Source organism: Salvelinus alpinus, chromosome 30, assembly GCF_045679555.1.
Source record: "Salvelinus alpinus chromosome 30, SLU_Salpinus.1, whole genome shotgun sequence".
Lineage (NCBI taxonomy): Eukaryota > Metazoa > Chordata > Actinopteri > Salmoniformes > Salmonidae > Salvelinus > Salvelinus alpinus.
In genome coordinates, this window is record NC_092115.1 from 25,233,775 (window position 1) to 25,246,712 (window position 12,938).

The 12,938-nt window shown below is 44.0% G+C and overlaps 1 protein-coding gene across 3 annotated transcripts in view; it reads right to left on the reverse strand.

Annotated features, from left to right (window-relative positions):
* The window catches only part of LOC139560259 (sodium- and chloride-dependent glycine transporter 1-like), a 97,653-nt gene that overhangs the window by 7,697 nt on the left and 77,018 nt on the right, over positions 1-12,938 (reverse strand). For all 3 annotated transcript variants that reach the window (XM_071376874.1, XM_071376873.1, XM_071376876.1), the window contains 6 exons: positions 6,602-6,758; positions 5,229-5,360; positions 4,553-4,838; positions 3,076-3,208; positions 2,764-2,898; positions 2,393-2,496 (listed from right to left, as the gene is read on the reverse strand). In XM_071376874.1, the coding sequence (XP_071232975.1) occupies positions 2,393-2,496; positions 2,764-2,898; positions 3,076-3,208; positions 4,553-4,838; positions 5,229-5,360; positions 6,602-6,758 (947 nt within the window). The remainder of the gene's footprint in view (positions 1-2,392; positions 2,497-2,763; positions 2,899-3,075; positions 3,209-4,552; positions 4,839-5,228; positions 5,361-6,601; positions 6,759-12,938) is intronic.

The following is a 12,938-nucleotide window of genomic DNA, read 5'->3' on the forward strand; positions in this document are numbered from 1 at the left end:
ACATTTGTGGATTGGTGATTTACATTTGTGAATACATTTGGCATGATATTGATCCCATATGTTAGCCACTGACTTGTCAATCCCACTCGCCATCCCTCACCGCTGTCATCAAATGGACTGACCGAGCTCAATAGTCATGGAACGCAAAAACAGCAATGAGTTTCTCTTTCATACAAACTTTGAGAAATAACTTGGAGCGCCCACAATGTGTTTTGTACAGGGAAGTGTTTAGTAATAAGTCTCTCAAAACAAAGAAATTAATAAAACAACACGTCCTGACCAAACATCCACAGCATGACGGTAAACCCAGGGAGTTATTTCAGAACAGGGCAGAATGCTTCAGGAAACTGCTTTGACAGTGGAAAAGTAAGTAAGCTAGCAAGGCATTGTTGTAATTTTATAAGCAGAAATAAGAAAGTAACGTTACTATCTCTCATAGTAGTAGATGTGAGTTTCTCTTTCAAATAATCCCCTGGCCTTGTACACAGCTAATAGCTAACGTTAGCCAAAGCAAGCAAGCTAGCTACTGATAGTGCAATCCTAAATAACAGTACAGATGATGAAAAATGATCAGACCTAATGTACATCTTACTGTAGAAATTATTGTTGAAAACAAGTCCAGGTTGGAACTGTTGCTGTTAAAATACAAGTAATATGTTTTATTCTGAACTGGAATAAACTGATTGAAGCAATATGCTTTTTGAGACAAACACACTCACACAGTTCTGGATTCCTTATCTACAGCAGGAAGCTGTCTCCTGCCTGACTGAGAAAGCAGTAGATGTTCTGGTCCAGTTTGGCACCACATACCTATGTCAGTCAGGGTTCTCAACTCTGGATTACTTAAAAACAAGTACAGAAACAGTCTCAATGCTGAGCATGACCTTAGTGTTGCACTGTCAAAAACTGAGCCCAGAATAGACATGCTTGTTGAAAACTTCCGCCAGCTACACACCTCTCATTAGGACTGTGTGTGTGTTCTGTTATTCATCTGTGTGATGTGATCAATCAGTTTATTCCAGTTCAGAATGAAAATGATTTATTGTATTTTAACAGCAACAGTTCCAACCTAGACAGATATGTAAGTGTTTTTAATGGGAAAAATAAACATGAATAGCTATTTATATGGGTAATTCATTCAATTGTTATTTGGTTCTGTCTGTATTACATTTGTTTTAGGCATAAGGGCAATGAAATGTACTGATATTTATGTATAGTTGCATATTTGCCTAAGCTTGGGTCCCAGGAAAACACAGTATTTTTAATTTGGGTCCCAGGCTGAAAGAGTTTAATTAAGAACCCCTGATTTATAGTATACTGTCCATCACTTCTGCCCTTCAACCACATGGTGGTGTTATAGAGCAGAGAAAACCTCTTCCAGTTTCCAAGAGAGTTTTGAGTTAGACTACCGTAAACTACAAAGTTAACAATGCAACCACAGGCTTGACAGCAGTCAAAAAATGACCTAATTTTGTCTCCTTCACTCTCTCCACCTACAGTACAGTGGCATGCAGTACACACCATCACACCATACTCCATCAATTCTTGCAATTTGTAGCTGCCCTCCTCTATTCTGCATTTCTGTTAATCTCTGCTGACACTGTAGCGTGATCGCACCCAGAGAGGCAACAAAGACCCTTCCTGATTCACTCCAACTGAGCACGAAGAACTGCAATAGTGTAACCGCTTACACAACTCCAGGGATTTGTCTGCCATTGTAATCCTTGGGCAGGCCGCCGAAGCATTTTTTCGGTTGCCTAAATCCAAACAGTTTTTTAAAATACATTTTCAGGATGAAAAACGCTTGAAATGTAAACTTCAATGACTAAAATAGATATAAAGTTTGTATAAAATATAATGGACCTATATATTTATAAATAATATAATCTTTGAGAACTAACAATAACCAAAATAAAAGCTAGACAGTCAGAGAGAATAGAACATTCCAAAAACAATGAATTTAGCAGTATTCATTCTGCTATCATGTGTGAGCAAAAGAACACAGCATTAGCCATGGCAAAATGGATAAAATTCCAGGAAATTAGCTTTAAAACTCAGCTCCATGGAGAAATGTGTAGAATTGCAGGAATTTGGCTTAAAAATGCTCAAATTTCTCTACAGCACCAAGACGGGGGCCTCTAAAATGTTCTAAAAAAATGTAATTGCCACGCCTTCTGCCACGCCCCCTGCCAAGCACACCACCTAAGCCCCTTTTTGACACAGAAAAAGACCTGACAGGAGTTCCGTCCCAAATGGTACCTTAGTCCCTTTATAGTGCACTACTTCTGACCAGGGCCCAATAGGATGCCATTTGGGATGCGCCCAGGGTTTATTTGGTAGTAAAGTGGAGAGTTTAGGGGGGAACAGGGAGGGGAAAGGAAGAGTTGAGTACCTGTAGCAGTTGTTGTGGAACTTGTTGTAGGAGGCCATAGTGATGAGCCCTCCCCATGCACAGCCCAGAGAGTAGAAGATCTGAGAGGCAGCGTCTCCCCACACCTGGACAGACGGACAAACACGTGTCAGTACAACCACTGAAGAACAACCTTATTTAATATCTGAGGCATATTACATCTGATCAAGCAGTCTCTTTCAACAGCTGTGTTATGAGAAAGCCAATAACCCTACGCTATGAAGAGCTACAGAGCTATTATACCAGTAATAAACAGTAACTGTTTACAACTCATATAAAGTAGTACTTAACTACAGTAATGGCAAAGAATTCCAGGACTTATAACTATGTTATTTCTATATGATTAACCACACCTTAGCGTCAAGGATCTTATGCCACTGTGGGGTTAGGTAGTACTTGATGCCGGTGACAGCTCCCTCCAGGGTGATGCCTCTGATGAACAGGATGGTCAGCACCACGTAGGGGAACGTCGCTGTGAAGTACACCACCTGGGGACCATCGAGAGGAGAAGAATGAGTGAGAAGATCCCCTAATGTGTGTCAATTATACACTATGACCAGGAGTTCTTCCTGACTATAGACTAAGTTATTTGACCAGGAAAAACTACTGGCCCAAACAATGACATTTGGAGGTGAGAGAGAGAGCAAGAGAGAGAGACACCTCACCTTGCCTGAAGACTTGACTCCTCTGATGAGACAGAGGAAGACCACCACCCAGGACACGGCCAGACATCCCAGAATAGGGAGACGGACTTCCCCGAAATTCCCGATGTCGTCTGAGATCTTCAGCACATAGTGTCTGTGGGGAAGAGAAAAAATGTATCACAGTGTCTATTCACAACAGCAACGTCTGGATAGAGAAACGTGGCATAAATAGTTAGTGCCGCAGGGACAAATAATGTCTATACGTTAATTCCAGAACGATAGAGAAGAAGCATTGTTCGGATGTACCCTGGCATCACAATGAGCGAAGCCCATATTTCAATGCAGCAGCAGCTCGACCTAAAACCACTTGGTGCCAAGACAATGGATTATCTTTACTGACAGCTGACAGGAACAACAACTCCTTTCATGATATACTGACAGACAGCACCACCCGGGGCGGAAAGTTAAGCACAAAACATTTAGAAAGTCATTAACCAACCACACTGTTTCCTTTGAATGGGCCCTATTCTCACTGCTAGGGGCATAAAATAGCTACACTACTCCCCATGTAGTAAGGGAGTAACATTACTCCCCAATATACTAAACATCTAATGGTGTGTACTTCAGACACAGTGAACTATGAGTAATGTTTGTTGAAGGCTGGATGATTAATCGTAGGCCCGGATTAGCAAGGCAAACATGCCTGCCTGCTTGTTTTTTTTTCTGACTGGTCTCGTTTAAATCAACTGAAGTATCTAGCATCTCAAACATTCCTTTACAGAGATACACAAACCCTCTTTTGTTAACCCATAGTCAAACATACTTTGTGTCAAAACACGTTGGGTGCTGCTTTACTGAACATACAGGTATCTAGGAGTAATAGTGTGTATTAACCCTTGCAGCATCCACTCCCGTCTCTTTAATCTAGTACACCTGAGTCAGTGTCAGCCATGCCCACACCTTCCCACTCAGGTACTGTAGGGTTGAAAAATGACGGTAACTGCTAAAATTCCCAGGTTTTATAGAAATCCCAGTTGGAAATTCCTGGAATAAGAAAGGAATAAGCAGGAAATCTGGAATTCTCCATCCAGGACTTCTGGAAAACATGGGAATTTTTCAATTACACACTCAGGCCTTACTTCCAGCCCTCAACAGATCTAGAATAGGGCCGGGACGATACCAGTATCGCGATACTCATTAGTATCGTGGCAAGAAAACAAAACACGAATTAACCTTTCAAGGAAAACAGCCCTAATATTGGAAACAAACATCATTATGTTGTCATCCAGAGTCACATTTATTTACTTTCCAAGCTAAAACACACAGTATTTTACATACAGCAGGTTTTTAAAGGACCAAATAGTTTGGTCTGCTTCGTGTTTTCATTTTTGCCATGGAAAGAATATTGCGATACAAGTATCGTCACAGCCCTAATCTAGAACAAGATCTTTTGGGATTCAAATAAAGATGAATAACTGACTCCGGTCCGGATTCTTACTTCCAGTACTCCTCGCTGGGGCTGGTCCTCTTGGTCTTATTGACCACCTCCACGGCGACCTCAGCGGCCTTGGTGACCAGGCTGTGGGTGACGTTGGCCAGGGTGTTGTTGATGCCCGTGGGCGTCACCACGCCGTTGCAGGTGGGCGTGTTCCAGGGGTTGTTGCAGTAGGTCCACGGCAGCAGGTTGGTCATGGAGGAGAAGAAATAGTAGAAGGCGATGCAGATCACCACGTTGTAGTAGATACCGATGTAGGTGGACACCACCATCATCCCGTAGCCCACACCTGATGTGGGAGAGGGATTGAAACAACATTAGAATGATACCAGGAGCTGAAGAGGTGAATGGATTTCTCTGACTGAAGTCATGTTTAAAAAAAAAATGACTTTAAGCATTCCAAGGAGACAATAGATGTTGCCATTTATTTTTCACCTTTCAGTTTCCTAAGCATGAGATACAGTCAGTGATTAGTTGGATGCCACTGACCAATAGCAATGACGTAATGCCAATCACCAACGGCAGCAGTGGTTGTTGGCTTGCCTTTGAACATGACTGACCAACGGCAGCAGTGGTTGTTGGCTTGCCTTTGAACATGACTGACCAACGGCAGCAGTGGTTGTTGGCTTGCCTTTGAACATGACTGACCAACGGCAGCAGTGGTTGTTAACTGGCTCACCTTTGAACATGGGGCTGATCCTCCAGACCCCCAGGCATCCCTGGCTGGCGAACTGTCCGAAGGAGAGCTCCAGGAAGAACAGAGGGATCCCACAGAACACAAGCATTATGAAGTAGGGGAACATGAAGGCTCCTGTAAAACAACAATAACATGTGGGTCAGGTCAACAGTTAGTCAAGCCAGAATATTTGTATGAAATTGACTAGAATTCAGCTTTGTGTTATTTGAATCTTTACATTTTTACTTATTGTAAGTATGCATATGTTTATTATTGCTCACAACCAATGGCTTACCTAATGGTCATTCAAATGAAAAATAAATCAATATACAGAAAAATTGGTATTCCATGCTGTGACTATATCCTATTTCTGCTACTTAATGCTCTGTGAGTGAGTGGATTGATTTGAAGGTCATGTTTGTGTCTAGAATATAATAATTTTTCATAAATATAAAAGTTGTCACCCCCAGACATTGACAATATCATATTTTTGCTATGCAATGCTCAGTGAATGAGCAGTCAAATGTTAAGGTCATGTTTGTGTCTAGAATAGAAAAAGTGCCTAGCTCATATAGAAAAGTTGGCATCCCATGACAATATCCTATTTCTGCAATGTAATGCAGTGAGGGGTCAGATTGGAAGGAGAGATGTTTATGTCTATGCCAGCCAGAAGAGGTGAATGAGGTGAGGGAGCATCAAACAGAGGGTGATGCTAAGCCAGGCAGCAATCCTCTGTCTGCTTGACTGGTTTAACGGGGGGGGCCACTGGGGCCAATGGGTCTGGGGAATAACCTGTCCTCTGGGACTGTAGTCTGAAATCATATGTTAAAGGAAAGACTGGAGATTGAGGAGCAGGATGTCTGCGACACAAATAGCTCCCTATTCCCTATAGTGCACAACTTTTGACCAGAGCATTCTTTTTAACTATGAGCCTTGGTCAAAAGTAGTGCATAATATTGGGAATGGGGTGCCTTTTGGGACGTAGCCCAGGGCTTAGCAAGCTGATAGTCTACTGTGGTGTTATTACTGCAGAGCCTTGAGCTACACCAGTCCCCTTGGCTCTATACTCAGCTATGTGATTGTGTGACCTAATGCACAGGCTACTGCATCTGTGTGCCCTTCTATGGCGATCCCTGAACATAAAATGTATAGAAGACTAAAGACAACTGTAGGAGTGAAAACATTTGAATTGAGGGGGAATGAAGCCAAGAATGACTTGGATCCATTTGACACAATGTGAGGAACGTAAACTTAAACTTGACAACCTGCTACTTTGACTGCTTTTCAAAACACGGCAAAGTGTATTGTGGATAAACTAGAATGTATTGCTGTCATTACTACTATATAATCAGTGTGTTGTGAGTGTGAAGACGTACCTCCTCCATTTCTGTAGCAGAGGTAGGGGAACCTCCATACGTTTCCCAGGCCTACGGCATAGCCCACGCTGGTGAGGATAAACTCTATCTGGTTCCCCCAGTTCCCTCTCCTGGAGTTCTTATCTGTCTTCACGGGTTCCCCTGGAACAGCTCCATTCTAGAACACAAAGAGAGAAGAACGTTAGAGATGTTCGAACGTTAAGGGAGACCTGTATTTAGTCTACCTCCAGGCTGGAGTGGGAAGCGATTCACTTAATGAGACACAACTCAAGGAATAAGCCTACTCGGTCAACTACCTACATTTAGCTGAATGTACAGTTCCGAGGTGCACTTTGCACCAATATTGAACACAAACCAGTGTGAAATAGGCTACTATACTAGTGACTAGTCACTATGCTGCAGTGTAGATGCCCAACACCAACAAAAAGTCTTGGTGGCATGTCCAGTAGTGAGGCTAACACTGCGGATGGCAAAATGCACAAATGATTTAATTCTAGAGTACTTCTTCCCTTTTGTCCAGTTACAGGCCTAGTTCTACATTGCATGTTAGAACTCTGTAGTCGAGGTGGGTGCATTGGTGCAAACTTGATTTAAACTGAAATAACCGTTTGTTGTGTGTCCAAAATCAACATTTGGTCTTGTCGTCCTGATTTGCAGTTTCTTCCCTCCATCTGTTGGTGTCAGATGGTCCTCGTTCTGACCGGACCTCCTCACTAACCCCAAAAGTTCACTACTGAGACTGCTATGTTCATCTGACTAACGAACTCACACAGCCAGAGCAACACATGTTCCCTCCCACCACAGAACCATTAATAACTATTCAACATGTCATAGTTTCAATACAACTCATTCAGGTAAATGTTATACTAACTTAATCATAAATATGACAAAGGTTTGGATTGCTGTGGGTTTTTGGTTTTGGTGTCTCCTGGAGTGCACTGTTGGATATTATGTGCAGTCAGAGGGATATGAAAAGCTAAGTACACACACACACGCACGAGGAACAAAAACACACACACACGGTCTAACGGCACCATCTGAGCCTACTTGCTGAGCTCCCCGGGCCATTGCTCCCAACAGAGTCGGCCTCACGCAGGCAGACAACTTATTCATCATCAAAAGACAAACAAAACAACAGAAAAATCCCATATTTTCGTGATTGCCCCCTAGTGATGTTTGGAGTCTGGTTGCACCCAAATGTTACATTTAAAACAAAGTTAACCTTTTTCACAAGAATCCCTAACTCCTCTGTGTTGAACTGTAAACGAAAGGGGGGATAAATAATACAATATCACCAAACAAAACTCTTGCATATCAATAACATTATTACAGTCAAAATGTCCTTAATTTTCCTCTGGCTGGCCATTGAGTGTGTGAGGCGTGTGCACCTGTGCGGGTGCGTGGGAAAGTGTGTGTGGAGGCTGCTCTCCTCTGTGTGATGCCTGTGTGCGTGTGGTGTGTGTGTGTGCGTGTAAGTGTGTTTTAACTGCTGAGCGTCTGGAAGAGGAGCACACCTGCTCAGTGCGAGGCGAGGGCAGGGCAGCTGTACAGCTGAGAGGGCCCAGGGTGGAATGAGAGTCCAGCCAACCCACACAACACAACATGGCAGACAGACTGGGTTGCTACATGTTGCCTGCTGACCGGCTGGCCTCCCACCTCCAGCTCTCCCACCTGTGAGAAGCCAAGTCTGTCAACACATGATGCAACTCATGAACTCAGCAAAAAAAGAAACATCCTCTCACTGTCAACTGCGTTTATTTTCAGCAAACTTAACATGTGTAAATATTTGTATGAACATAACAAGATTCAACAACTGAGACATAAACTGAACAAGTTCCACAGACATGTGACTAATAGAAATGGAATAATGTGTCCCTGAACAAAGGGGGGCCAAAATCAAAAGTAACAGTCAGTATCTGGTGTGGCCACCAGCTGCATTAAGTACTGCAGTGCATCTCCTCCTCATGGACTGCACCAGATTTGCAGTTCTTGCTGTGAGATGTTACCCCACTCTTCCACCAAGGCATCTGCAAGTTCCAAGACATTTCTGGGGGGAATGGCCCTAGCCCTCACCCTCTGATCCAACAGGTCCCAGACGTGCTCAATGGGATTGAGATCCGGGCTCTTCGCTGGCCATGGCAGAACACTGACATTCCTGTCTTGCAGGAAATCACGCACAGAACGAGCAGTATGGCTGGTGTCATTGTCATGCTGGAGGGTCATGTCAGGATGAGCCTGCAGGAAGGATACCACATGAGGGAGGAGGATGTCTTCCCTGTAACGCTCCAGACCATGACGGATTTTTACGAATTATCTTTGAAAGACAGGGTCCTGAAAAAGGGACGTTTCTTTTTTTGCTGAGATTAGTTCACTCATAGTAACATACTCAGCACATAAAACATAAAAACTTTTGACTTAAAATGCTCTACATAGGCTTATCCAAGCATTGATGCATTGACTTGATTCCATACATGAGGCATTATTTGTAAACTATAGAGATAACGTTATTTCTAGGATTTGCACCATTCCAACTCCTGTCCACTTCACTATCTGTTCCGATTCTCTCTCCAGGCTGTCTCGCTGACCTGGCTATTAGGCTGTGCCCCAAATGTCACCTTATTCTATACACCCTATGGGGCCTGGTCAAAAGCAGAGCACTAAATAGGCAATGGGGTGACAGACCGCCCGATTCAGATCCACACACTGAGCCCCATCTCTTCCCATCCCATCCCATCCCATCCACACCGCACGCCCAGCTGGGCCCATCTGCCCTTTACGTAAGCTGCACGCATTCTCTTCTCTCTCTCGCTCTCTCTCTTCTTCTCTCTGAGGGGCCCTTCCAAATCAGTGGCCCCGGCCCCAGCCTAACTCCCAATGTCCTGCCTGGCCTGCCTCCTTCCAGCGCACTGCACACAGGTGCACCCCATGAGAGAGAGAGGGAAAGAATAGGGAGGGGGGGTGGAGGGACAGAGAGAGAGAGAGAGAGAGAGAGAGAGAGAGAGAGAGAGAGAGAGAGAGAGAGAGAGAGAGAGAGAGAGAGAGAGAGAGAGAGAGAGAGAGAGAGAGAGAGAGAGAGAGAGAGAGAGAGAGAGAGAGAGATCGGGAGGGGGGAGAGGGACAGAGAAAGACAGACAGACTTGAATCGTGCAAGGAATGGAGAAAGTGTGAGTGTGCTCAAAGTCTATGTAAAGACGATTCACATTCAGTGCTAAGACTTGGGCAAATACAGTGCATTTGGAAAGTATTCAGACCCCTTGACTTTTTCCACATTTTCTTATGTTATAGCCTTATTCTAAAATTGATTAAATTGTCCCCCCCATCAATCTACGCACACTACCCCATAATGACAAAGTTTAGAATTTTTTGCTCATTTATAAAAAATAAAAAATATCACATTTACATAAGTATTTAGGTTATAACAGCCTCGAGTCTTCTTGGGTATGACGCTACAAGCTTGGCACACCAGTATTTGGGGAGTTTCTCCCATTCTTCTCTGCAGATCCTCTCAAGCTCTGTCAGGTTGGATGGAGAGAGTCACTCCACAGCTATTTTCAGGTCTCTCCAAAGATGTTCGATCGGGTTCAGTCCGGGCTCTGGCTGGGCCACTCAAGGACATTCAGAGACTTGTCCCGAAACCCACTCCTACATTGTCTTGGCTGGTATGCTTAGGGTCATTGTCCTGTTAAAAGGGGAACCTTCGCCTAGTCTGAGGTCCTGAGCACTCTGGAGCAGGTTTTCATCAAGGATCTCTCTGTACTTTGCTCCATTCACCTTTCCCTTGATCCTGACTAGTCTCCCAGTCCTTACCGCTGAAAAACATCCCTACAGCATGATGCTGCCACCACCATGCTTCACTGAAGGGATGGTGCCAGGTTTCCACCAGACGTGACGCTTGGCATTCAGGCCAAAGAGTTCAATCTTAGTTTCATCAGACTAGAGAATCTTGTTTCTCATGGCCTGAGACTCCTTCAGGTGCCTTTTGGAAAACTCCAAGCAGGCTGTTGTGTGCCTTTTACTAAGGAGTGGCTTCCATCTTGCCACTCCACCATAAAGGCCTGATTGGTGGAGTCTTGCGAGGATGGTTGTCCTTCTGGAAGGTTCTCATATCTCCACAGAAGAACTCTGGAGCTCTGCCAGAGTGACCATCGGGTTCTTGGTCACCTCCCTGACCAAGGCCCTTATCTCCTGATTGCTCAGTTTGGCCAGAAATAATATTTCTGTTATTTATTTTTAATACATTTGCAAAAAATTCTAAAAACCTTTCTTCGCTTTGTCATTATGGGGTATTGTGTGTAGATTGATGAGGAAAAACATGTATTTAATACATTTTTGAATAGGGCTGTAACGTAACAAAATGTGGAAAAAGGGAAGGGGTCTGAATACTTTCCAAATGCAGTGTATACACTCAGGTGATAGTTCTGAAATGACTACTGGGCTAGCTCTCAAATGAGTCGGTCTGATTATGGGTCAGTTGGTGCTAACATGGCTTTTTGGCTTGTCATGCTAATACACGCTAATAACTTAAACATGACTAAAACACGCACCGACCAATGCACTCTACCATTCCAGCTAATTTGATGGACAGTGGCACACACTTTACAAAGCATGGCCAATGACAGCTGTGACCCTGTCATGGTGATAGACATGCTCCATCTTCACTTGAGTGTAAGCCCAACCTAGGGCCTGACCAGAGTCCCAGAGAAGCAGCTTGCTACTACAGTACACACAGTATAGTAGATGAGACCTGATTTGCATGCCATACTGCCAACAGGAAAAGCCAGAATTGTGTCTGTTATTGTAAAGCTCCAGCCTACAAGGCCGGCTGGCGGCCCAGAGCTCCCTGGCATTTACTGACAACCCCTGCCTGCATCCTCACTAGGCATGCAACCATCACAAGTCATTATGTAGCCCACTGCGCCTCGATGAGCACCACTATTCCCCAAAATTGGACTGTTTACTTGCCTGGGAGTGAGACATAACACATTTTACCTAAACTTTGTTTGTTGTGCCAAGAACTATTTGAAGGACTGGCCCGAATGACTGAGTGATAGGCTGTGAACTACAGTTTAAGGATTCAACTCATTTTCATTTAATACAAGATCAGCAAGGGGCGGAAAAGGGGAAGAGGAGACTGAGAACGAAAACAAAACATAGCGTTTTACATCACTATGTATGAGAGATTTTATAGCACTGCACAATTCCATGTTGCACTGTAGATGGGGGGAGATTGTGCATGTTCACTTATCATAGCTGAGTACACACATGCCGCGCACACACACACACACACACACACACACACACACACACACACACACACACACACACACACACACACACACACACACACACACACACACACACACACACACACACACACACACACACACCAGAAGACCTTAACACACTTCTGCACATGTACCCCAGCACCTGATTCACACAGCTAGTTACCTCCTGTTCCACCACTATTATTGGGGACTGTAGACTCCTGACCATAACTGAATGAACAATACTGACAAACCAACAAATCTGCCTGTATGTACAGTGCATTCTGAAGATATTCAGACCCCTTGACTTTTTCCAAATGTTCTTACGTTACAGCCTTATTCTAAAATGGGTATAACAAAAAAAAATCTGATTTTTTTGCTAATGTCTTTACAAATAAATAAAACGGAAATACCACATTTACATAAGTATTCAGACTCTTTACTCAGTGCTTTGTTGAAACACCTTTGGTATCGATTACAGCCTTGAGTCTTCTTTGGTAAGACGCTACAAGCTTGGCACACCTGTATTTGGGGAGTTTCTTACATTCTTCTCTACAGATCATTTCAAGCTCTGTCAGGTTGGATAGGGAGCGTTGCTACACAGCTATTTTCAGGTCTCTCCAGAGATGTTCGATCGGGTTCAAGTCCGGGCACGGGCTGGGCCACTCAAAGAGATTCAGAGACTTGTCCCGAAGCCACTCCTGCGCTGTCTTGGCTGTGTGCTTAGGGTCGTTGTCCTGTTGGAAGGTGAATCTTCGCCCCAGTCTGAGGTCCTGAGCGCTCTGGAGCAGGTTTTCATCAAGGATCTCTCTGTACTTTGCTCCGTTCATCTTTCCTTCGATCCTGACTAGTCTCCCAGTCCCTGCCACTGAAAAACACCCCCACACCATGATGCTGCCACCACCATGCTTCACCATAGGGATAGCGCCAGGTTTCCTCCAGACGTGACACTTGGCATTGAGGCCAAAGAGTTCAATCTTGGTTTCATCAGAACAGAGAATCTTGTTTCTCATGGTTTGAGAGTCCTTTATAGTGGTGTAACGGATCGTAGTTGATCCATACTACGATCCGTA